This window comes from Moschus berezovskii, chromosome 10 (assembly GCF_049115385.1).
Source record: "Moschus berezovskii isolate FMDL1 chromosome 10, NW_MosBer_1.0, whole genome shotgun sequence".
NCBI classification, from domain to species: Eukaryota; Metazoa; Chordata; class Mammalia; order Artiodactyla; family Moschidae; genus Moschus; species Moschus berezovskii.
The window spans coordinates 79,510,556-79,536,544 of record NC_142469.1 but is presented as its reverse complement, the minus strand read 5'-3'; the positions used below and the strand labels follow the sequence as shown (position 1 = coordinate 79,536,544).

Here is a 25,989-nt window from a genome sequence, read left to right as displayed (position 1 = left end):
GTGCATGTGATAAGAAAATCTGATTTAAGGGATCCTAACAACAAAAAGAAAAGGGAAAAAAGCTTATTAAAGTAAACCTCCCGCAGGGAGTCAACTGCTTTTCAGTGCATCCTGCGCTGATGCCTACTCTCCATCCGCGCTGCTCAGATATTCATGAATCGCTGTGTCTTCCAGCACTGCTTTCCCTCTCCCTCTGCTTTTCTGGCGCGGCTCTCCCTCCCCCTTCCTCCCCGCCCCCCTCCCCTTTCCTCTGGCTTCTGCTCTTTCTTACTCCTCTCAGCTGCTTAACTACAGCTCCCACTGGAACTTGCACAATCAAAAACAGCTCTCCTCTCCGCAGCCTCCACAAGCGCATCACCTGGGGCAAAGCGACTCTCCCAGTGCACGCGCCGCAGAGCAGCCAGGTAGCTGGGGGCGCGCAGGGGGTGCCCTTCTCCTGCTGGGCAGCAGCCAGAGCCTCTCCTCGGAATCCGGGGCATCCTGGGGTCCTGTTTGCGGTGATGCCTGCCTTTCGGAGCAGTGATGGAAAGAGAAGAGCCACAGTCGGTGGAAACTGAGAGCGGGGAGAGGTTGCTGCAGTAGCCGGTGCTGCAGAATGTGTGAGTGAAAACCTAAGCCGCGCTGGATTCTCCATCCCGCTCGATCTTCGTCAACTATTCCAGGAGGCAAGTCGGGAACCAGATGCATTGACCAGGTGGGGGCCACCCTGGATCTGTTAACCGTGAACTCCCCACTGTGGAAAATGGTAAACAAAGACATGAATGGATTCCCAGTCAAGAAATGCTCAGCCTTCCAATTTTTTAAGAAACGGGTAAGGACAGGTTTTGTTTGTTTCTTTTGTTTTCTGCTCTTGTCTGAAATGCCTTTGATTGCTTGCAGGAGGTAAGCCTGAGTTTCGGTGGCAAAGCCCCGAATGGAAGTCGTGTGTGTTTGGTCGCAGTGGTCCAGCTGGGAAATAGACCTGCCTTGATGCAGATTTGAGGGTGGGGGCACCTAGGCAGAGTTGCTTTGGGAGGAGGGGGTTGGGCTGAGATGTCCTAAGGATGGTTTAGAGCTGGGAATGGGAATTTCCCAACCAAAGCCACAGGATTACAAGCAGTTTCAAAGGGAATTAGCCTGGGTACAGTTATTGGCTAGTTCATTTGGTTGGGGACTAATTCTGTGGTGCGCTTTCGTTCTCTCTGATCTTTGAAGGCTTCAACTTTTCCCACACCTTTCATTCACTCAGTCTCAAGTGCAGCTTTATCATCTTCCTGCCTCAGAAGCAGCAGCTTCTAGCTCCCCAGATTCATCCAGCCAATAACTTGCTGAGTCTCTATCTATGGTAAAAATAGCAAAGGACTAGGATGACCTTTCAGAGAACTGATGGAGTCCAGCATTTTAAATCCTCTATTTCAAATTGCCTCAATTTTACTTGGTACAACTGCCTTTCTTTTCATGGGCAGTGTGAATTCAAGTGATAATATGGGGTTATACTGCGGTATACTTTTATTTCTTAAATTCTTGTTCTTCTGTTCAGGACGTTATTGATACATTGCTTGTAAATGAGCAAAGAAAAGAGAGGCGTTTTTCCTTGTGTTTCACAGTAAACACAGTTCATTGTAATGGTCCCACTGGTGGTCTGCATAAATCTGCAAATTTATGCATAAGTGAGAGGTAAGAAATGAATGATTGTTAAGCAACTGATGACTGACATTCTTGTGGAGAGTTTCTTAAGCAACAGCAGCTTCCTCCAGCCCCCAGCTGCCCTGGTCTATTTGATCCCCTCGGGCAATTCCATCAAAATGATTTTCTTCATTCATTCTCAGTTCTTTCATTCAGGTCTTTCATGTGCTGCTCCGGAAACACAGCCCTTCACTTAAACCACCAAATGAACACAGTGAACTACACACTGGGCTGGACTATGTCCTGCACCAAGTGGGCAATCTGGAAAGGCAGGGCTGGGAACAGCATGTCAGTCCAGGTCAGAGGGCTAACACAGTTTCCCATGCACCTGTGACTGAATTCCCATAAGTTGAGCAAAACCTTCCCTAAAGTCCATGGGTCAAAACATTTTCATTAAAACCAAAGCAAAACTCACGTTGTCCTGGCTTCTGCACTGGAGGCCTCAGCACCTGGCAAAGAGGTCTCCTGCTGGAGAATACTAAAGCTGAATTGGAGCAAGGCAGTGCCACTTCTCAGAGTCCACCACCTTTCTTCGTTTTCCCTGTAGCCAAGATATTTCTTTCCAAGGAAAGAGTACTTGGTAAAAAACAATTTCCAACACAGTAAACAAATGTTTTGATAATAAATTAAAAAATGCCATAGCTCGTAACTCAGTAGTTAAACTCTTTACTCTCATTTAATTAATTAATTGGTGGTACTGAGGGGACAGTGACGGTGATTTTTTTTTGGTTGGTTGGTTTTTGATTTGTGTTTATTTATTTACTTTAATACTTCTCAATCAGAAATATTTAATCAACTGAGTAACTGTCAAGTAGATTTTAAGTGTTCTCTTATTTTCTTTGCTATCAAAATGTGCTATAATAACTGTTAATTTACTGTCTAGTTTCTTTTTTGCTTAAAAGCAGAATTTAATGGTAGCCTTCAGTTGCTGCCTCTGTAAACCTTGCATTTTGCAAAGAACTAGCCAGGGTACCGATGTCTAACCTGAGTGCTTGCAGAGAGAAAGAACATGAAACCAAGATATGTAGGAGACCTAAGAGACACGGGTTCTATCCCTTGGTCAGGAAGATCTCCTGGAGGAAAGCCTGGCAACCCACTCCAGTATTCATGCCTGGAGAATCCCATGGACAGAGGAGCCTGGTGGGCTACAGTCCATGGGGTCCCAAAGAGTCAGACATGACTGAAACGATTTAGCATGCATAAATGCATCCAGCCCAGCAGCTTCATCTGCCTTTGAACCTGGGTCTATCATTTTCTGGAGTTAGTATCAGAAACCTCCCCTTTCGTTGTCCTTACTCTTCAAGGACAAAACAGCAGAATATGCCTTTGTGTCAAGTCATGGAGGGCCCTGAGGGATAAAGTCTTTGATTCTTGTCCATACATTATCTTTTCTGAAAGTTCATTTCTGTTTGTATTATGCCTTTGCTTTAGGTTTTGCTTTCTCATTCATTTGTTTGTTTGGGGTCTTTAATTACACAGCTGATATGTAAATAAACGTGTAAAACATTAAGATAATACCCAGGTAAATCCCTCTGCCTTTCTTATCCAGAGGTAAATGTTGACATCTGTCTTTCTCAGATCTTCTTTATGCATCTGTATACACATTTATATACTAGAATGCCTTTGTTCTCAGCTAAGAATAATCCATTTTTCTTATATTCTATTGTTGAAGTTCCACAGATTTCTGCATATTTTATTTTTAACCTACTTAGACAGTCTTACAAAATGAACCTTTGTCCAATGCCCACATTAAACCATGAATAGATCTTGGAAAAAACCCATAGATTTTTTAGGGCTTACTAAAAACATGGAGGTTTGGACCCCAATTTTGATTGCAGAAAGCTTAACTAGTGCTTCCTACGCCTCTGAGACACTTCACAAGAAGTAAGAAGGTCGCCTAAAGGGAAGGCAGAATGATCCACCCTGTGATTCATTTAGGAGAGTAAGTGTAGCAACATTTATTGAGAGCTTGCTATGTTCTAGAAGTTATGGGTCAAGTGCTTTATATGTATTAGCTTGTGAAATCCTCAGAGTCATCCTGTGAAGTAAGAAAACATTAAATGTGCAAAGCATGGCTTAAGAGAGATTAAACAACTAGCCCAATATCACTTAACTAAAAAGTAGCAGAGCCAAAATTTAAATTTTCTTTGACCCAAAGCCCATATTCTTAATCCAGACTTTCTATTTTTGAATCACACTCCCACCCCCTTTTTTCTTCCATAAGAGAATCTTTTTTCTCCCCAAGTAAAATCTTTATGCCATTACGCAATTTTTAAACCTACAAAGGGGACTAGTCCTCGCTGACTCTCTCGAAGCTTCTTTCCAACCCTCAGTCATGACTGAGGCAGCTCTGGGGAACCCAGCCTCAAGGAACACAATCTGAAGAAAGGCAGTCCTGGTGCTAGTTCCTCCAAATCCTTTGGATTTATGCTTCCTACTGCCATGTCTTAAAAGCTCAACTTTTGAAATCAGCTTAATTTCATTTAGTTGAGAAGAGCTAAGCTAAACTCGGTAAGAATTCTACTTTCATTCTGTATGTGTTAATGATAAGTTAACATTAGATGCCTATGGATTATTCTTTATTCTTAGAATCTCCGAAAAATTCATTTATGATAAATGGGAAAATGTCCTTATCAGTTTTATTGTCACAATCTAAGAGCTTTAAAAGGTATCAGTTCAGTTCAGTTCAGTTCAGTTTTGCTAAAGATAATCCATTTTCATGGATTTAAAGATTTGTTCATGGTTCAGATTCTTGCATGGACTGTAGCCTCCCAGGCTCCTCTGTCTATGGAATTCTCCAGATAAGAATATTGGAGTGGGTAGCCATTCCCTTCTTTAGGGGATCTTCCCAACCCAGAGATCGAACCTGGGTCTCCTGCATTTCAGGCAGATACTTTACCATCTGCGCCACCAGGAAAGCCTGCGTTATGAATCAGAAAACACCAAAAATGATATTATCTTCAACTTGATAATCCATTTTGGAAGTTCCTTAGGTATGTAAATCAGTTCAGTTCAGTTGCTCAGTCGTGTCTGACTCTGCGACCCCACAGACTTCAGCAGGCCAGGATTCCCTGTCCTTCACCAACTCCCGGAACTTGCTCAAACGCATGTCCATCAAGTTGGTGATGCCATCCAACCATCTCATTCTCTGTCATCCCTTTCTCCTCCTGCCTTCAATCCTTCCCAGCAGCAGGGTCTTTTTAAGACTTTGAAAGACAGAATCACATTATCTTTCATAACATTTCAGAGGATAACTAGGCAGGATGGAATTTTGGATATGGAATATGCACCTCAGAAACTCTTGCATTGACCTTCCTATTTTAAAGATGTATAAACAGTGCTTGGCAGGTGAATCACTTACTCAACTAAAATGGGGCTAAGCCACTCCTCATAGGTAGGGTTTTCACTTCCAGGTCAAGTGTCTTTTTTTTATTATTATGCTTTCAAACTGGTTCAGTGCTTCAGGCCTCATTCATACATTCTTTAAGAAATACAGTAAGGACAAAACCCAGTTCATCTTCCTAGTACTAACTGTGTCATGACCACCAATTTTGACAAGACACTTCTTGTTGAACTTGTTTTGACTCAATGTATCATGATTTTGTGCATTTGAACAATCAATATTTTGCACTGTTCTTTACTAGTGACAACATTTTATAATGACTATCACTTATGCTTACCCCGGTGGCTCAGCGGTAAAGAATTTGAGATCAGTGCCGAAGATGCAGGAGACCAGAATTTGACCCCTGGGTCAGGAAGATGCTCTAGAGTAGGAAATGGTAACCCACTTGAGTATTCTTGTTTGAAAAATACCATGGCAATAGGAGCCTGATGGGTTACAGTTCATGGGGTCACAAAGAGTCAGACACGACTGAAAGACTGACCACCACCATACTTACACAGCCCTAATATTGTTGATCCCTGCTCTAAGAGGCTGAAGTATGTTACACATTTAATTTAATTTCTCAAACATGAAAAGTCTGTGGGAGATACTATTGTTATCCCAATATGGTAGATAAAGAAGTGTCGGGGGCCGAGGTAGAGGGAGTAATCCTACATCATACAGCTGGTTTGTGGGAGAGTCAGGGGCTGGATCAAAGCATATGGCTGCAAAGTCTGTATCCTTCACCACTGCACATCCTATCTGTGATGTTAAACAATCCAGCGTGGTCAAAAGAGACTTGAAGAGATCTGATGGCCCTAGCTTCCTCCTTTCTCTAAAAATGATGGGGAATAAAGCAAAGGGTGTCAGGCTGGTTATGATGTTTCTTCTAGTGGAGCAGAGAAATGAGATCAACCTCCTCTGAAGTGGTTATTCTCCACCACCATTTCAAAAACTTCATCCCTTTATATTTTACTTCCCTCGACTGTTCTATTTGTTGCTGTTCAGTCGCTAAGTCGTGTCTGACTCTTTTTGACTCCATGGACAGCAGCACACCAGGCTTCCATGTTCTTCAACTCCTGAAGGCAGCTGAATTGAATGATGATAAAAGTCCTTTTCTTATGGGAAGCTCTTTATGTCTTCTCAGGGGGCTAGCATTTATTGAATGTTTCCTCAGGGTCAAGCCTTGCTAGTATAACACTTTATTGTTATAATTGTCACAATCACTCCATTATGCCCATTTCACAGCCAAAGAAGCTGAGTCAGAGAAGTTGAGTAAGTAGTCCAGGGTCATGGTGCTAGAAAGAGGTATAGCCAGAATGCAAACTCAGGCAGTCAGCTTTAGCACCATCAGTATTTCCATTCGAGCCACTGCAGTAAATGACAGTGAGGCAATCACTTCTGTAGGGATGGCTTTCCCCTGAAAACTATCTGTCAATTCCATCCAGAGAGGATTATGTGGGATGGAGGGAAGTGGGGAGATTGTGGTGGTCACAGTTGTGGTGAATGACGTCTCCCACTGGACTCCTGGAATGACTTTCCACTGGAAGACAGTAGGAATCAGAAGTCTGTCTTAGATTTATCCAAAATATATTTAATCATACTTCCTGAAGCCACAGTGGAGATTTCAATGGCTTCTACTGTACTGTCTTCAAAAGTAGCTAAATTCTGAGCCATTTGAGTCACCCCTGTGTGCACTCGAGGGCATAGAACACAACCGCAGTCACCCTGTGCTGTAACCATAGGACCCACCTGGAGCTCCCATAGGGCAGGAAGGTCCTTAAGGATAGAGAACCCGTTACCTTGTTCTTTATTCCCCTCCTGTGTGTGTGTTAGTTGCTCAGTCGTGTCTGACTCTTGATGACGCTATGGACTGTAGCCTGCCAGGCTCCTCTGTCCATGGACTTCTCCAGGCAAGAATAATGGAGTGGAGTCCCTTCTACAGGGGATCTTCCAAACCCAGGAATCAAATCTGGGACTCCTGCATTGCAGGCAGATTCTTTGCCATCTGAGCCACTTCTATATTCCTTACTAGTCAAACCATATTTGTTACATGAACGTATGAATCAAATAAATCAATGAATCCTTATATTAAGTGATCCCTTAAGTGGTTGCCTTGTCCTCCTGTTTCTCTCTTGAGATAGATGAATGGCTTAGGAAAGTGAAAGTGAAGTCGTTTAGTCGTGTCCAACTCTTTGCGACCCCATGGACTGTAGCCCACCAGGCTCCTCCCTCCATGGGATTCTCCAAGCAAGAGTACTGGAGTGGGTTGCCATTTCCTGCCTTGTTCTCCTTGAGATAGATGAATGGCTTAGGAAGGTAATGCGTTTTAGTTCTGTGTTTAGATGTGGATAATATATGTGAAGACTTTGAAAAATAACTTAAATCCAACTCGAAGACAAGTTGTCACTACACCTAGCAGCTGGCAGGGAACCTTGAACTCAGCCCATTTAATGATCAGTGCCCACACCACAACTTCTTTTCTGTAATGATTTTCTTGTCAGTACAAACAAGACAGACACAGTCATGATTCACTACTCTCTTTTGATTTTATATTAATATAACTCACTGGCTTCAACACTATATGTTATGCATTGTATATTCTCTTACCTAGAATCCTTAAAGCACCTTCCCAATTATTATGGTTTTTCCTCATTTTTCAATGTGATCTTAGGAGCCCCTTAGTGTGAAGAGAACTTTGAAGTCAAGAGGTCTTTTCTGCTTTGCACAGTGAGTCTTAGGGGGTTTGGACTGGAGCAGGGACTGGCTAGGTTTGGTTGTGCTGGAGGATGACTCCTCAGTAGCACAGTACACAGGTTCAGTTCAGTTCAGTTCAGTCGCTCAGTCGTGTCCGACTCTTTGCGACCCCATGAATCACAGCACGCCAGGCCTCCCTGTCACCAACTCCCGGAGTTCACTCAGACTCATGTCCACCGAGTTGATGATGCCATCCAGCCATCTGATTCACTGTCGTCCCCTTCTCCTGCTCCCAATCCCTCCCAGCATCAGAGTCTTTTCCAGTGAGTCAACTTTTCACATGAGGTGGCCAAAGTATTGGAGTTTCAGCTTTAGCATCAGTCCTTCCAATGAACACCCAGGATTGATCTCTTTTAGAATGGACTGGTTGGATCTCCTTGAAGTCCAAGGGACTCTCAAGAGTCTTCTCCAGCACCACATTTCAAAAGCATCAATTCTTCGGCGATCAGCTTTCTTCACAGTCCAGCTCTCACATCCATACATGACCACTGGAAAAACCATAGCCTTGACTAGACGGACCTTTGTTGGCAAAGTAATGTTAAGGAGAAGCAGATATTTGTCACTTTGGCAGTTCTCAAGAAAGTCCAGGATTCGGCTCTCATTCTGCCACAATGCTTAGAAAATACTGTGAAAGAAAAGTGATTTCCTTAAAAGTTCCACTTTTTGGAGAACAAGTATACATAAATTGTTGTAAGAGACATTCTGAGTGCACCCATATCTTATGATCTATCAATGCTTGACAAGATAAAGCAAATCTAAAACAGAGCATGGTGAGTCATTGAAACACATGCCCCCATTTGTAGATTTCTGATTATAGAAGTGTATGGGGAAGAACTGCTAGGAACTGAATGGATAGAAAAGCTTAATCAGTAATTTAAGTGAAACTAAAGATAGATTTTTATTCAAGGAGATATCATGATGTTATCTTTTTTAAAGTGTGGTGTATTTGTATGCACACTAGTTAATCCAAACAGTTAAGCAATACTTCCCCCTCCACCGCCCCCCAGCCATGCCTCGAAGCTTGTGGGATCTTAATTACCTGACCAGGGATTGAACCCCAGGCCACAGCAGTGAAAATGCTGAGTCTTAACCATTGGACCACCAGGAAATTCCTGAAGTCAATGTTCTTAACACTGGTAAATAAGGAGAAGCCTCCTGACTTACATGGCATGCTGTTTCCTACCTGCTAACTAGAGCCTTGATTTCTAGCTTGGAGCATAGAATCTTCACCAGTGATGGGGAAAGGATGTTTATCCCTTGCATGGAGCTGAAGAAGGCTAAGTTCACAGGGCATACAGTTTCTCAAAGGGCTTTAACTGGAGCAGTGGCCACTACTTCTCTGGAGAGTCCCGTACTTCAGAAGTCCAATTCTTCCTAGCAGAAAAGCAGGCTTCCCAGGTCCTTAGACTCAATGCATCCACCAGAGCTAGGAACAAGAATCTGCCAGCCACCTCCCCAGATCCTTGGTCTAAGGGCAGGTGGCCCCGGCCATTGGCCAGCTTCCTCTGGCAGCCTCCACAGTGAGCTGGCAGATTTTGAAAGCTTCTGTGTAGGAGGAAGAGGAGAAGGAGGCACAAGGAGGGCAACGGAGACAGCAGACAGCCAGGCGCGCTGGGTGCTGCCTTGGCTTCCTTCTGCTGCGGCTCCAGCATTTGCGGACAGGATTACTATTAGTGTTTGTTTTCTCTCACACCTATTTCTTCGCAGCATTCTGAAATGATTTCATAAGTATTTACAACAAAGAGAAATGAAAATCTAGGACGGCCGGAGAATGTTCCCCTTGGTGATGCAAGATGCCAAAATATTACTCTAATTGCTTTCCAGAGCCTGCTGTGACATTTTTCTGGGAAGAGTCCGCTGAGCTATTTTTATAGCATGGGGGTCACCTTGGTCTCTTTTGTCCTCCTAAGTCAGGGCAGTCACCCAAAATGCCTTTGTTTGGGGGATGACTAGTCATAAGGTTCTTTTCTTTTTCTCTTCCTCTAGCCCTTCTTTTCTTTTCTCTTTTTCCTTTCCTCCATCCACCCATCTCTGTCTCTTTCTCTCCTGTCTCTGAAAGATAGGCTCACATCAAGGCCAAAGAGAGGAAAGCTTGACAGAAAATACCCCTAGACTCGTGTTCCACAGGAAACAGGGAACCTGTGTTCTTCTCACTCAGTAGCTTCAGGAATATCTTGCCACCTCCAAGTCTGGTAGAGTGAAATCATCCATTATCAAAGATCCTGACAGCTCCAAGATGTTAGTTTCTAGAAATAGCAAGGTAAAGTTCAGTTCAGTTCAGTCGCTCAGTCATGTCTGACTCTTTGCAACCCCATGAATCACAGCATGCCAGGCCTCCCTGTCAGGAAGCAACAGTTAGAACTGGACATGGCACAACAGACTGGTTCCAAATAGGAAAAGGAGTACGTCAAGGTTGTATATTGTCACCCTGCTTATTTAACTCATATGCAGAGTACATCATGAGGAATGCTGGGCTGGAAGAAGCACAAGCTGGAATCAAGATTGCTGGGAGAAATATCAAGAACCTCAGATATGCAGATGACACCACCCTTATGGCAGAAAGTGAAGAGGAACTCAAAAGCCTCTTGATGAAAGTGAAAGAGGAGAGTGAAAGGTTGGCTTGAAGCTCAACATTCAGAAAACAAAGATCATGGCATCTGGTCCCATCACTTCATGGGAAATAGATGGGGAAGCAGTGTCAGACTTTATTTTTGGGGGCTTCAAAATCACTGCAGATGCTGATTGCAGCAAGGTAAAAAGGGCCCCCAAATAGTTAAAACATTTTAAGACTCAAATTTTTGTGGAACCAACTTTAAAATATTCCAGAAGGAAAAAAAAATTAAATCGTTCTATATGTAAAAATATGTATTTTCAATGTTTCCTAGTCACAAATATCTTTTCTATAGATTGCTCTTTCTGAAAATTGAATATCCTTTGAAGCCTAAATCTTCCTATACCAGTACTAATTTGGGTTATTTGTGGGGGGAAAAAAAGTGTAAGAAAGAAAACTGAGTATGTAGCTTCTAGAGTAGTTAAAAACATTCAAGTAAAGCTAAGTAATAAAACAATGGCGAAGTAGTATGAAGGTAAAGACATTAAAAATGAACTCTCTTTATAGTCTCTTATAGCTTCTCTGAAACCTAGTATATAAACTAAACTCCCTGAGCCCAGAGATTTTGTCTGTCTTATTCAGAGCTTTGCCTGAGTGTCTGGTACATAATAGTATGTATGTAGTAAACATATGTCAATAGTGTATGTTTAATGGATCAATACAAACAAAAGGGCTTGGGGAGGGCAGATGAAGTGTAATTATAATAACAATACTCAGATAAACAGAGAGGGCATTGATAATGGGAAAGAATTTAAAGAAAATCTTAGTGTCCATTTTTCGCTGCTTTAAATAGTGCCGACATGGCAAACCATAAAAGTAAAGAAAAACTAGAACCCAAGGCATTAATGAATTAAAATACTCTTAACACAGGTAGTGAAACAATGTTTTTGTTTGGTCAGGCTTGGTAGAAACTAGATTTGAGCACAGAACTTGAAACTGGATTCTATTTTGATGATTGGGTTAGTATTTTTATGCTGCTAGATGTAAACAATTTTTTTAACATCCTTGTAATCACTGCGGATGCTGATTGCAGCCATGAAATTAAAAGACGCTTACTCCTTGGAAGGAAAGTTATTACCAACCTAGATAGTATATTAAAAAGCAGAGACATTACTTTGCCAACCAAGGTCCGTCTAGTCAAGGCAATGGTTTTTCCCGTGGTCATGTATGGATGTGAGAGTTGGACTGTGAAGAAAGCTGATCGCCGAAGAATTGATGCTTTTGAACTGTGGTGCTGGAGAAGACTCTTGAGAGTCCCTTGGACTGCAAGGAGATCCAACCAGTCCATTCTAAAGGAGATCAATCCTGGGTGTTCATTGGAAGGACTAATGCTAAAGCTGAAACTCCAATACTTTGGCCACCTCATGTGAAGAGTTGACTCACTGGAAAAGACTCTGATGCTGGGAGGGATTGGGGGTGGGAGGAGAAGGGGACGACAGAGAATGAGATGGCTGGATGGCATCATCAACTCGGTGGACATGAGTTTGAGTGAACTCCGGGAGTTGGTGATGGACAGGGAGGCCTGGCGTGCTGTGATTCATGGGGTCGCAAAGAGTCGGACACGACTGAGCTACTGAACTGAACTGAACTGAATAACAAGAAAAGCTGAATGAATATATTACTATTAGTGTTTTACTGAAGAATATGTTTAACGGAATTGTAAGGCTTAAGGAGTTAAGAGATATCAAAGATATTAGTCAGTTCAGTTTAGCTGCTCAGTCGTGTCTGACTCTGCAACCCCATGGACTGCAGCATGCCAGGCTTCCCTGTCCATCACCAATTCCCAGAGCTTGCTCAAACTCATGTTCATCAAGTCGGTGATGCCATCCAACCATCTCATTCTCTGTTGTCCCCTTCTCCTCCCGCCGTCAATCTTTCCCAGCATCAGGGTCTTTTCAAATGAGTCAGTTCTTTACATCAGGTGACCAAAGTATTGAAGTTTCAGCTTCCGCATCAGTCCTTCCAGTGAATATTCAGGACTGGTTTCCTTTAGGATTGACTGGTTGGATCTCCTTTCAGTCCAAGGGACTCTCAAGAGTCTTTTCAACACCACAGTTCAAAAGCATCAGTTCTACGGCACACAGCTTTCTTCATAGTCCAACTCTCACAGCCACACATGACTACTGGAAAAACCATAGCTTTGACTAGATGGACCTTGGTTGGCAAAGTAATGTCTCTGCTTTCTATCTAGGTTGGTCATAGCTATCTAGGTTGGTCATAGCTGTTTTTCCAAGGAGCAATGTCTTTTAATATCATGGCTGCCATCACCATCTGCAGTGAATTTGGAGCCCAAGAAAATAAAGTCTGTCACCGTTTCTATTGTTTACCCAACTATTTGCCATGAAGTGATGGGACTGGATGCCATGGTCTTAGTTTGCCATGATTAAAGACATCTATGGCACTTAGGAGAAGGCACTGGCTACCCACTCCAGTACTCTTGCCTGGAAAATCTCATGGACTGAGGAGCCTGGGAGGCTGAAGTCCATGGGGTCGCTAAGAGTCGGACACGACTGAGCAACTTCACTTTCACTTTTCACTTTCATGCATTGGAGAGGGAAATGGCAACCCACTCCAGTGTTCTTGCCTGGAGAATCACAGGGATGGGGGAGCCTGATAGGCTGCCATCTATGGGGTCTCATAGAGTCGGACACGACTTAAGCGACTTAGCAGCAGCAGCAGCAGCATGGCACTTAATTCATGGAGGTAGATTATAGAATTTCTAATTCATCTCTGGGTGATAAGTAAGAAAAGCTTCCAGAAACTATCTTTGATTTTCATGGAAATAGAATTTCTATCAGTTTCTTAGGGCTGCCATAACAAACTACCACAAACTGAGTGGCTTAAGCAATAAGCCACAGTTCCGGAAGCTAAAAGTTTCAGAGGAAGGGGTCAGCAAAGTCGGTTCCTCCGGAAGGCTGAAAGGGAAGGGTCTGTTCCAGGCCTCTCTTCTGTGCTTATGGATGGCTATCTTCTCCCTATATCTTCCCTCTGTATTTATCTGTGCAAATTTTCCCTTCTTAGAAGGACATTGTGTATATGCGCTCAGTCACTCAGTTGTGTCTGACTCTTTGCAGCTCATGGACTGCAGCCTGCCAGGCTCCTCTGTCCATGAAATTTTCCAAGTAAGACACTGGAGCGAGTTGCCATTTCCTTCCCAGGGGATGCATCTCCTGCTTTGGCAAGTGGACTCTTTACCCTATCACCACCTGGGAAGCCCTTTATAAGGACATTAGTAAGTCGGATTAGGGCCCACCTTATTTTAACTTGGTTACCTTTGTAAAGACTCTATCTCTAAGTAAGTTCACCTTCTGAAGTTCTAAGGTTAGAATTTCAATATAATAATTTGGGAGCTGGACACAAGTTCAACCCATGACCAAACTTTTTCTTTATCATTGAAGTTTCAGTTATATATGAAATGGAGAACATCCCAACAGGACGAGCTTTAAGGTATAATTTTTTTACTTTGTCAAAATCATTTGTAAATTCTAGGAAACAAAATATTGCAGGAAATCTATCACACTGAAGAGTATCAGGTTATATACAGGGGTCTGGTACATGAGAATATGTTTTTAAAAATATGGGGATGTGTTAGAAGTAGAAGTAAGTAGTAATTTAGAGAAAAAAATTGCTGCTCAATGTTATGTAATAAAGCTTTAGGAGCTTGATGGCTGATAAAATGTCTAACACAGCATCAAAGAGCTTGCAATGATCTGTAAACAAATTTCTCCAAAGTATATCAATATAATTGCTTTCTCTTCCAACAACTTAACCTAAAAGATGAAATGTTACATAGTAAGAACCAGGACTTGGCACTTACCATATATAGGGCCTTGCTTATCAGCTTTGACAAAGCAGTCATATCTAATTTATTTGTCGATTAGTCAGTTTCTACGTAAAAGGGCCCACACATTCTCACCTTGTCACTAATAAGATGCTGAAGCCATTGCTAATAATTAGTCTTGCAGGACAAAGGAAACATATTAAATCAGTCATCTGAGAGTAACTCTTGGACCTAATCTCAATTCGATGGAATTTTTTAATCTGATATCTTGATAGCTCTTGCGTTATGTATTTTATTCTTTTCCAAAAAGAACAGTGAAAATTTCCAGCATTGTCTTTCTTTCTAAAGTCATTATCTTTCAAATAAGAGGTTCAGAATTAGTGTTGAAACTACCCCCATTTTGTTTTTAGTATTATCATCGTCAACAGCCAACATGAATTGAGCACCTATACGTGTTGGGCATTATGGAAAGAATGCAGATATAAAAATTATATCTTCCTTTAACAAGTAACTACTATACAGCACAGGGAACTAAACTCAATTATCTTGTACTAATCTATAAGAGAAAAGAATCTAAAAAACGATATATAACTGAATCACTTTACTGTACACTTAAAACTAACACAACATTGTAAACCTACTTCAATTAAAAAATAAGAAAAAAAGAAAGTATATTTACCTTCAGTCTCCCCATCTTACCCCATCCCCAGGAACTTGGATCACATCTCTCTGGTATATACTCTTTATAATGCCTTGTACTTTTTTATTATGGCACTTGTAAATCTGTAATCACATATTGGTATAGCTATTTAATTAACATCCTTAACATTAATTAATATTCTCCTGGACTATGGCTCAAAGGGTAAAAGCATCTGCTTGCAGTGCAGGAGACCCAGGTTCAACCCCTGGGAAGATCCGCTGGAGAAGGAAATGGCAACCTACTCCAGTACTCTTGCCTGGAAAATTCCATGGATGGAGGAACCTCATAGGTTACAGTCCATGGGGTCACAAAGAGTCAGACACGACTGAGCAACTTTCCTGAACTATGATCTCTATGAGGATAAGGACCTTCTCTCTTGCTTCCCATTATACCCTCAGGGCTTGGCACTGGGAGGGTTATCAATAAATCCTTGTGACTGGGAGGGTTATCAAATAAATCCAATTTATTTATTCCAAAATAAATTGAAACAAATAAAAAGATAGGATATTATGAAATTCTGATAATGGGAGAGAGGAGAGAGGAGTTAATCTTAAAACCCATATTGAAATGAAAAGTTCCTTATATTTAATTCTGCTTTGTTTTAAATGGAGGCATATGTGAACACTCCGTGTCTGAGATACATTCGTATTCTAAATGACATTTCTCTGGAAGTTAGTTTTTTTTTCCCTATCATTTACTGTTCCCTGTGAAGAGATCCACATAATAAATTGCCCTTATAATTTAGCAGTAGGCGAAAGATTCTTCTTTTCTGAAAGAAATCACAGTTAGCATGATATAATCCCACAGGTTTGCCTCAGTTGCCAGGAAACTCAAAGCTAAATTTAAAGGTAAATTTCAGTGAAAAAATTAGACAAATCTTCAGAAATGACTTCTCAGTTGCTGAAGTTGGTTTTGAGCTTGTGTTTTTATTTTAATTCTGTTGTTTCTCACTGTAACCTGCCTCAGATGGTCTCTAAATCAAGATAGATGGTATATATAATACAAAGAAAAAAGCAAAATGGACCTATCAAGGATGAGTTCCAACTATTAAAAAAGCGGGTAATGATTACACAGATGCATCACTATGATGATACACAGAAGAAAATGTAGTTCTAAACTATGAAGTGCTTCTCTGCTAAGCTTTTCTTCTTGAAAATGCTGTTTGCTTCGGACCTAATGAAATTAACCACTGGACCATAGAACTAATGGGTTTATCATCTTGGCTGTCCTACATAAGCCACTGGGACTCAAAGTAAAACTGTAGGAATGTTTACTCTCTGTCCCACCAAAAGAGAGTGTACTTTTTTCCCCCAAAGTGTACTATAATTATGTTGTCTATTGTTGCATAACAAAATAATCCCCCTCAAAAAATACCCCAAATTGAATGCTGAAAACACCCCCCCCCCCAATTTTTTCTTCTTTTTTTTGGCTTATGATCCTATGGATTAGGAATTCAGGTTGACTCATTAGAGTGGCTCGGTTCCATGATGTTGGCTGGGTCCTTTCCTGGGCTGCCTTCAGCTGATGGCTAGGCTGGGCGGGAAAGTTTAAGAAAGCTTCACTCTCATGTCTAGTTCCTCGTTGCTCCTCTGTTGGCCTCTCTCTCTTCATGTAGCTTGACTTTCCTCACAGCATCATGGGCTTAAGACAGTCAAACTTCTTAAAGGGCCACTGGCTTCTGAGAGGATATACTATAAGAGAAAAGTGAATCTGCCAATCTCATAAGGCCCAGACTTGAAGGTTCTACAGTGTGACTTCCACTGCATTTGATTCATTAAGAAAGTCACAGGGCCAGTTCAGATTGGAGACGTGGAAACATAAATTTCACCTCTCAGTGGAAAGAGTGGCAATTTACTTTTACTACTATTGAATATTTCTATTTGTGCCATTGAGTCATAGTGTAATTTTTCCAAATTGTGTCCAATTGTATTGATTTTATCTCTAAACTTTTTTTTTTTAATTTATGCATTTGGCAGCATAAAGTCTTGGTAGCAGCATGCAGGATCTAGTTCCCTGTGACCAGGTATTGAACTCAGGCCCCCTGCATTGGGAGCATGGAGTCTGAGCCACTAGACCACCAGGGAAGTCCCACCTCTAAACTTCTAAAATCAAAACATTCTGAGTTACACTAAAAAGTAGTTTAGTCTTTCAGTCATGTCCGACTCTGTGACCCCATGGACTGTAGCCCACCAGGCTCCTCTGTCGATGGAGATTCCCCAGGCAAGAATCCTGGAGTGGGTTGCCATGCCGTTCTCCAGGGGATCTTCCCAACCAGGGATCAATCTCCCACATTGCAGGTGGATTCTTTATCATCTGAGTCACCAGGGAGCCCAAAAAGTAGAAGAAAAACCCAAACTTCTATAGGACAAAACTATTAAGACCTCCTAATAGGGATCAGACAAAGCCAGTTAGATTCTTAGCTGCATTCTTACCAGCTTTGTAATGTTGGACAAACGGTGGAAAGTTCTAAGCCTATTGACTTATCTGTAAAATGAGTTTTAATGACAACTCTTACCTCTTAGAACTGTTGTGAGAATTAAATGATATAATGTGTGTAAAGCATTTGACCTTAGTGCCTAGTACATACTAAGTGCTCAAAGCATGTTAGATATTATCAAGACAGAGCTCAAAATTATGACCCACCTTTCTAGCCTACCTTTCTACACTTTCTGTTATGGTATAAATTGTGATTTTACTTATATGTCTACTTGTAAGCATGCTGCTCTCAGACCACTTTGCTTCTGGATTTTATTGCTTAAGCGTCATTTCTCAAAAGACTTCTTCATGGTCAGTAGGCTTACGCTTTTACTGAGTTATTTAGATGCTTGCAGAGGCTTAAGAACTAGTGAACACAATCTATCTTCCATGGATACTTCTCCCTAGAGCAACTGCAGTGGTCCAGCTTCATTGCTGAAATGATATTTCATTTGCCCAAGATCTCATTAAATCAAATGACACCAAACTACTCTGCTTCCTTAGCTATACGTGCACAAAGCACTGAGGAAAGAACAGATGCCTAAACCCATAGGTCCAACGTGTATTCAGTTATTAATGCCATTCGATCTGAATGTCATGCCAGGTTTTCCTTTCTAATCTGTCTTGCAATGCCAAGTCAAGACTTGATAAGAGTTTGAAATTCTAAATCAGAACGCATTGTAACTCATGAACACTCAGATGACTTTTAAAATTCTTTTCCGACTCCCCTTCATGAAAATATTTCTTATTAAAGGCTCAGAAACTCGGATTGCAATGAATTTTCATCCCTCTGTTTGAACTCTTAAGATCAAGCTCTTTTGTATTTCTCTTGCCATGTGGACATTTATCCATCATCTCAACTTCCTCTTTCTTGGCATGCCACCCAGTGGACCACTCTTGCATGAAAAGCTCGTGGCCCAGGGCTGACCAGCCTGTCCTCCTACCTCTGGGCTATTTCGTAGTTCCATTTCCGGCTCCTCCTCTCCATTCCATGGGATTCCGGGGGAATATGAGCATGGCTCAGGTTGCGTGGTTGGCTAACTTACCTCTCTCTCTCTCTCACCATCTCTCTTTTCTCTCTCCCTCTCATTCTCCATATCTCTCATACACTCTCCTTTCTCTCCCCTTCCTCCCCGTCTTGCAACACACCAATTTATTCATTCCTGTGCTTTAAATTCAATCCATATGTCTTTCTTAAATTGATCAGTTCTCTAAATGCCTGATTCCTATTCCCAGTTGCCTACTTAATATTCCTGTTCAGATGTCTCACAGATAACTTGAATTAATCATGTCCAAAAATTGAACTCTTGATTTTCTTCCTATCTAATTTTATTCCTTTTCCAATTTCCCCCAGTTCAGTAGCTGAAATTGCCAAAGACTAATTTGTTACAGCCAGAAACCTAAACATATTCCTCTTTCTTTTCTTCCAACATCAATGCAATAAATTAATTAGCACATACTATTGAGTTTACCTCTAAAACGACTTTGGTTTTTAATCCCCTTCTCTTTATTTCCAGGGCTTTGGTGCAAGCCACCCCCATCACCTTATCTTTTGGACTCTTTAATAAAAAGTCTTTTTCACTCTCATCTCTAAATCCACTCCTCCTTGCCTTTCATCTCCTTGACTATCCCATTAGGAAATCTCTTCACTTTGGTCAGATTATAGTGGAGATTTTCTTGAGAAAAAAAGGCAGTGAAAGAGGGCAGAACTTCTCCAGAGTATTGTAGAGAAGTAGCAAACTTGGCCTTAGAAGCTGAGTTCCTTCTTTGTGGCAATTAATTCTATCAGATATCTACTGTTGTAGTTTGGCTTTCTCCTTTTCTTGATGTACTTTTTTTCTTTTTAAATTCCTTTTGTGAAGAACTGAGGTATTTGGGCCCTCCTGAGAATAGCTGATGCTAATATGCTGTAGTTTAAATTACATTATTCATCCCCACCTACCACAGGGCAAAAATAAAGTCATAGTTTTGCTAATCGCAAAGCTACCAGAGGCTTCAAAACCCTGTCAGAAGGAAATGGCCTAATTCTTTCTCTGAAACTAGAATAAACAGACATATCCAGATACTATTTCCAAATTGGAAATCTTTTTTCCAGATTGGAAATCTTTGTTACTTGGCTTATGAAGCAGAAGCATAAAATAATATAATAATATAATAATAATATAATAATAACCATATTTTTGTATAGGTTTGACTATAATGTCAGCTGACCGCTTTGGATGGTTTGAGTCCTCCACATTTGGGACACATTCAGCATCCCTAATACCTTATACCCTTTACTCCTTGGCGTAACTCATCACCTCTGTTATCTCCGGAAGACAGATACTAGGCCTCCATCTTGTCAGTCTTACCATTCTTCTATCTGAGAAGTCTTATTGTTGCCCATCCCTCACCCTTACCCACACTCAGCTAAATTCTACATTTTTTCCCAGTCAGCTATAGTTTCATGAGATCCGTAACACTTAACCAGATGTTAGAAATTGCATGGGTTACTTTCTTCCAATGCCTCTTCAACTCTTAGTAAATTCTAACTTACAATAATTACCCTTTAGTGATTGATTATATTTACTAGCACAAGTAGCATTTTTACAGCACTTTATTTAGAAAATGTTCAATGATTTCTTTCTCCCTGTGTCTAATAATTCAGCAATGCAGGTAGCTGTCCTTAGCGTTTCTTTACCAACAAAGATTCTGGGCATCAGAAAGATTAAGTAACTTTCCCATGGTCACACAGATAAGAAGGTCCACATCAATTGGTGACATTTGAGATTCTCTTTCCATTACATCACATCACTTCTCTAGCAACTGCTGTGGTTTTTCGCTGGGCATTTTATACTCATCATCTATTATTGCAGGAACTTCAGAAAATGGAAATGGAGTTCTTTATTTTCATGCTAACATTTGTCAGATTCTTTGGTCTGGGATTTTTTTGGGGGGGAATCAATTCTATCTTCTAAATAGCTCTGGCTCCCACTTTTCCTGAGCGCCTGCACTGCCTCTTCCCTAGCTCAGGCCCCCTCCATTCTTCCCTGAAGAATTGCCACCACTGTTAAACTGGCTTCCTGTGGCCAGTTTTACCCCCACAGAATCCTCCAAACTGCAGTCTGGAAGAATTTTCTAGAACACATGTTGGAGCTTGATATAACCACACTTTTAACACTTCAATGTTTCATCGTAGCTCTCAAAATAAATTCCTAACTCCTTAGTATTGCATGTAAAGCTTACCAACACCTGGCCTTTGCTTACTTCTCTCACCCCTCCTGTCTTTCTCTTTTTCCTTCTCCTTCCTCATCCAGAAATTTCATTCTCCAAGCACGTTGAATAACTTAATTTTTTTCCATCTATCTATCTCACGATCAATCCTGGGGCTCATCATCTGGGGTTCACAGAGAAAGATGTCTCTGGATGGAATCCAGAAACTTGGGTGGACAAAACTTATGGCTATTTTCACAAAGCTAACTGAACTTTAGTATTTCCTCCAATTATGAATGTAACCAACAAATGGCAGTAGTATTATTAGGACCTGTAATTTTATCACTAATAGAAATCACAGATATTTTCATATCACATGGCAATATTAACAAAATTAACAATAACTGTTGAAGGTACTACAATATATTACGTATGATTATCATTACAGAGAAATTTATAGTTGTTATTATCTCTCATATAAACCTTGGTACCTAATACAGCAAGAAAGAATCACATATAGTGCTGAGTATATAGTACTGAAATATTTTAAAAATTTTGCTAACTGCAGTTTAATACAATCAATTGCCTTTGTAAGCCTATGTATTTTACTTTATTCATTAAAAACTTATTCTAGGAAGGGGCCCTTAGGCTTCACCAGATTGTCAGAAGGGTTCAAGGCTCAGAAAAGGCAAGATCCCCTGTCTTCATGGTATCCCTTCCTTAGAATGTTCTTTTGAACTCCACACTCTTCACCTGGCCAACTCTCATTCATTTCCCTGGATGTGATTTATACCTTTCTTTTTTTTTTCTTTCAGCTTGGCTTTACAGCAGGCATACAAAATCTTAGTTCCCCAGCCAGGGATTGAACCTATGCCCCCTGCAGTGGAGGTACAGAGACAGCTACTAGACCACCAGGGAAGTCCCAAGGGTGGGATTTAAAGGTAGCCTTTGAAGGGTCTTTTCCCTGATCCTCCAAGATTGGGAGAACTTCATGTCTGTTTTTTTGGCAGTGAACTTTGCTCAATTATGGACTGATTTCACTATGGTATCTTTCAATCAACTGACTCTAACGCACAGTCAAGCTCTTTGAGGCCAGCCCAGTGGCTTTATCTCTGTTATATCCACCATGTCCAACATGAAGGGGTGCTCAGTGGTCCTCTGTTCAGCTGATTCTCACTCCATGTTAGCAGCATGCCATCAGTGCCATTCATTCATACCAACATTTATTCTGAATCTCCTAGGTTCCAGGGACTTTCCAGGCACTGGAAATAAAGCAGAAAATAATACAGAAAGAAATTCCTCACCTAGATGCTTACCTGCTCACAAAGTGATCTGGCCAATAAACAAAATTTATGAAGTAAAACATTCCAGTCACAAAAGAACAACTCTGTGAATCCTCTGGTACAAGGTAACTAGAGTAGTCCAAGTCATAGAGACCAAGAGTAGAATGGTGGCTGCCAGGGGTGAGGAGAGAAAAGAGGGGTGAGGAGTTACTATTTAACAGGTACAGCCTTTCAGTTTAGGAAGACTGGTCTGAAGATGGATGGTGGTGGTTGCACCACAATGTGAATGAACTGCACACTTTGAAATAGTTAACATGGTAAAGGTTATGTATATTTCATCACAATTTTTCAAAAGTAAAACACACCATATTAAATAGGAAATGTGCTGGAGAAAAGCAAAGATGCGAAGTGGGAAGAAGGAAGCCCTGAGAGAAAAGAGGCTGGGAGAGGTCTCAGAGGTACAGGATTTCTTGCTTGTTTTTGCTCAGGATCTGAGCTTCAGGCACAGACCACCTCTTTGGAAGAAGATTCAGAAAGACCTGACTCTTCTATATGATTATCAGCAGTGGATACGAAAGTAGAGGTTTTTTTTTTAACATGTGTTGCTTGGTTCCCCAGAACTAGTTGCCTTGCATTCCCCTAATGCTTTCTGGGAAAAGCATACGTTCAGTGAGTGAAATCCTTAGGAAGAATATTGGCATCTCTAATTGTTACTTGGACCTACCATTTATCTTTCTCCTCCACTTTTCAGTTTGACATAAGCACTTCTCTGCCGTGCATCATCAAAGAATTATGAGACCATTTGAGGAGGTGAATAGGATTCATTTTTGAAAAATCAGATAATTATATCTGATTTATATCTCTTGTGTCCTCATAAATCACCTTAATATCCATGCTTCTGTAAGTTTGGTTTTATACTATTTATTTTTCTAACTCACAAAGATAATCTGGGGAGGCCAAGTCTAATTGTAGTCTTTCAGTGAGTAGTTTGACTTCTGGTTCTTTCTTTATTAAAATCTAGGCTTTTATTCAAGTAAATACTATCAAATTTTGAGGTTTAAAGGTTTGATTTCAAAGTTTGATCTACAAAATAGCAAAACAACTGGCTATAAAGTGAAACTTCTATCCAGTCAAGTTTGTTTATGCTTTGTAATATCAACCACAGAGCCTAGTTGATTTTTTTTTTTAGGATATTTTGACAAATAAATAAACACAGACCTCCTAATACTCGTTTGCCTCTAATCTAAAATTTCTACCATGCAGGGACACTGTGACCAGAAAAGTCTCATGAAATATTCTATCTACTACTCCTTTGTAATGTTTGCCTGTTTAGTTATAAAAACTGTTTAGGATTTTAAAAAATTACAAATCATTCTCAATGAACTAGTGAGACTTTCATGCCTTACTGGAAACTGGCAAATGATGAGTCATCTTATCTTGCCTAGATCCTAAAGTACAGATTGCCAGAGCTGAATTCTTTAAATATTAAAAATATTCCTTCCCTCTTCTTACCATCTTCTGAGACATTCAGACAAAAGCCATGGAGCTGAACTGAGAACACAACCTAGAAACAAGCAAATTACCTAATTATAAAAATGACACGTGACTTAGAGAACAAGCTTCTGTGATCATGGTGCTACCATTAATTTCCCTCTTTGGATCATTTTTAATTCTTTCAAATAGGAACCCTTTGACATTTCAATCATTGTGAAGACGTATTAGTACCACTTCGAACATTCTTAGCAAATGGAAATATTTAAGTGACTGCTAAAATCAGAATCCTTGACTGAATATGTTATCAGCTTCAGGGTTTTAAGGTCAGCAATGTCTAGTTTAAAAAACTTTTAAAAGTCATTTCTTTCATAATTTAGATGAATTTTGAATCCTTTTCATTCTTTTCTCCACTTTCTATATCTATTTAATTTAATATAAAATAATCCCTTCTCTTACAACATGTAATCTATTCCTGGGCTTTATTTTCATAATGAAATTCATTTGTGCACAGTAATGAACCCCATGGTTTCATTAAAGGAAAGGAATTTAACTTGTCTGAGTCTTGCTTTCCTCATCTGTAAAATGGCAAAAAGCTCTTATCACCTCTAAGAGCATGATTTGTGGAATGATTTGCTCTCTTGGGATAGTTTGTAACCAATGCACACACCCACCACTCTCCTTCAGCACAGAGCCCGATGAATTCTCATCTGGGCTCTTTCCAAAGGTTTCTCACAGGGCTCTCCCCTGCCTAGCTCTCCTCACTCCACAAACTATCCCACACATGGTTGAGCTGCAGAGAAACATTTCACATGCAAGAAGCAGGTGTGAAACTGGTTTGTTCCAGAATTCATTCAGTTCAGTTCAGTTCAGTCGCTCAGTCATGTCCGACTCTCCGCGACCCCATGAATCACAGCACACCAGGCCTCCCTGTCCATCACCAACTCTCGGAGTTCACTCAAACTCATGTCCACAGAGTCGGTGATGCCATCGAGCCATCTCATTCTCTGTCGTCCCCTTCTCCTCCCGCCCCCAACCTTTCCCAGCATCAGAGTCTTTTCCAGTGAGTCGCTGATCGCCGAAGAATTGATGCTTTTGAACTGTGGTGCTGGAAAAGACTCTTGAGAGTCCCTTGGACTGCAAGGAGATCCAACCAGTCCATTCTAAAGGAGATCAATCCTGGGTGTTCATTGGAAGGACTGATGCTAAAGCTGAAACTCCAATACTTTGGCCAGAATTCATTACAAACCCTTAAACCCAAGGTCCTCAGCAGCATTTCACCATGCTTTCCCACTTGTGTGTGCGCTAAGTCACTCAGTCGTGTCCAACACTGCGACCCCATGAGCCTGCCAGGCTCCTGCCGTGGGATTCTCCAAGCAAGAATACTGGAGTGGTTTGTTGTTCCCTTCTCCGGGGATCAAACCTGAGTCTCTTATGTCTCCTGCAACGGCAGGTGGGTTCCTTACCACTAGCGCCACCTTAACTCTCTTTCCCACTTGCCTTTCTTCTAATCCTCCTCCTCCTCCTACTCCCTCTCCCCTTCCTCTGCCCTTCTTCCCTTCCTCCTCCTCCTCTTTCTTCTTCTTCATGTTCCCTGCAGTTGTTCATTTGCTCATTCAAATATATTTACTGAGGACTGACTCTCTGAGCACTTTGTAAGCTGCTAGAAGCAGTGATGAGCCAAACCAAAGAAGTTCCAGGTAGACACTACTTATATAAAGACGTAGGTGGGAAGAGGTGAGAAATCTACGCGAAGAGGTGTGTAGGCTGAGCAGCTGGAGTAGAGAGTCTGAAAGTAGGGGCAAGTTTGTGGAATAAAGTGAAAGAAAAAAACCAATAGAACCTCACAGACTTCCTTAACGTGTTGTGTAGCTGTGTCATTATTCTGAGCACAACGAGAAACTCCATTGGTTGAACAGAGCTGCAATTCCCTGCAATTTTCCTTCCCCCAAGTTCGTGCTTCTGCAGTTTCTGAAGTGTGAACTACACTCTTCATCTCTCCAATTCATAAGCATTATCTCGAGGACCAATTTCAATAGCCATCTCTTCCATAGAAAAGTTCCTCCTCTCCCTAAACCAGATGAACTTGTATTGAAGCCATTTAGGTCCTTATCTCTTTCAAGTAGGACACTTCTAGGGTCTGATATGATAGCTACTAGCTCCATGGGGTTATCAAACACCTGAAATGTGACTAGTCTGAATTGAGAGTAAGTTGACGTACATACCAGAGGTTAAAGACTTTTATGGAAAAAAAATAATAAAGAACATAAAATACTTCATTGATAACTTCATATTGACTACATTTTGAAATGACGATATTTGATTGTGTTGGGTTAAATAGTTACATGTGCATGTTCAGTCGCTTCAGTCATGTCTGACTTTTTGTGACCCCATGGCCTGTAGCCTGCCAGGCTCCTCTGTCAATGGGATTCTCCAGGCAAGAATACTGGAGTGGGTTGCCATGCCCTCCTCCAGGGGTTCTTCCTGACCCACGGATCAAACCCTCTTCTCTTCTTTACCACCAGTGCCACCTGGGAAGCCAAATAATTATATGATTGAAATTAATTTCCTCTTTCATTTTCCTTTATTTAATGCAGTTAGTGGAATGTTTTAGATTACTGATACTTATGTGGTTCACATTATATTTCTAGT

General features: G+C 41.0%; 1 protein-coding gene across 1 annotated transcript in view; it reads left to right on the top strand.

The window, feature by feature from the left end:
* Positions 1-356: 356 nt before the first annotated feature.
* SGK1 (serum/glucocorticoid regulated kinase 1) overlaps positions 357-25,989 on the top strand; it is a 115,828-nt gene continuing 90,195 nt past the window's right edge. The window contains exon 1 of the mRNA XM_088840768.1: positions 357-811. Within this exon, the coding sequence (XP_088696894.1) occupies positions 743-811 (69 nt within the window). The 5' untranslated portion in view covers positions 357-742. The remainder of the gene's footprint in view (positions 812-25,989) is intronic.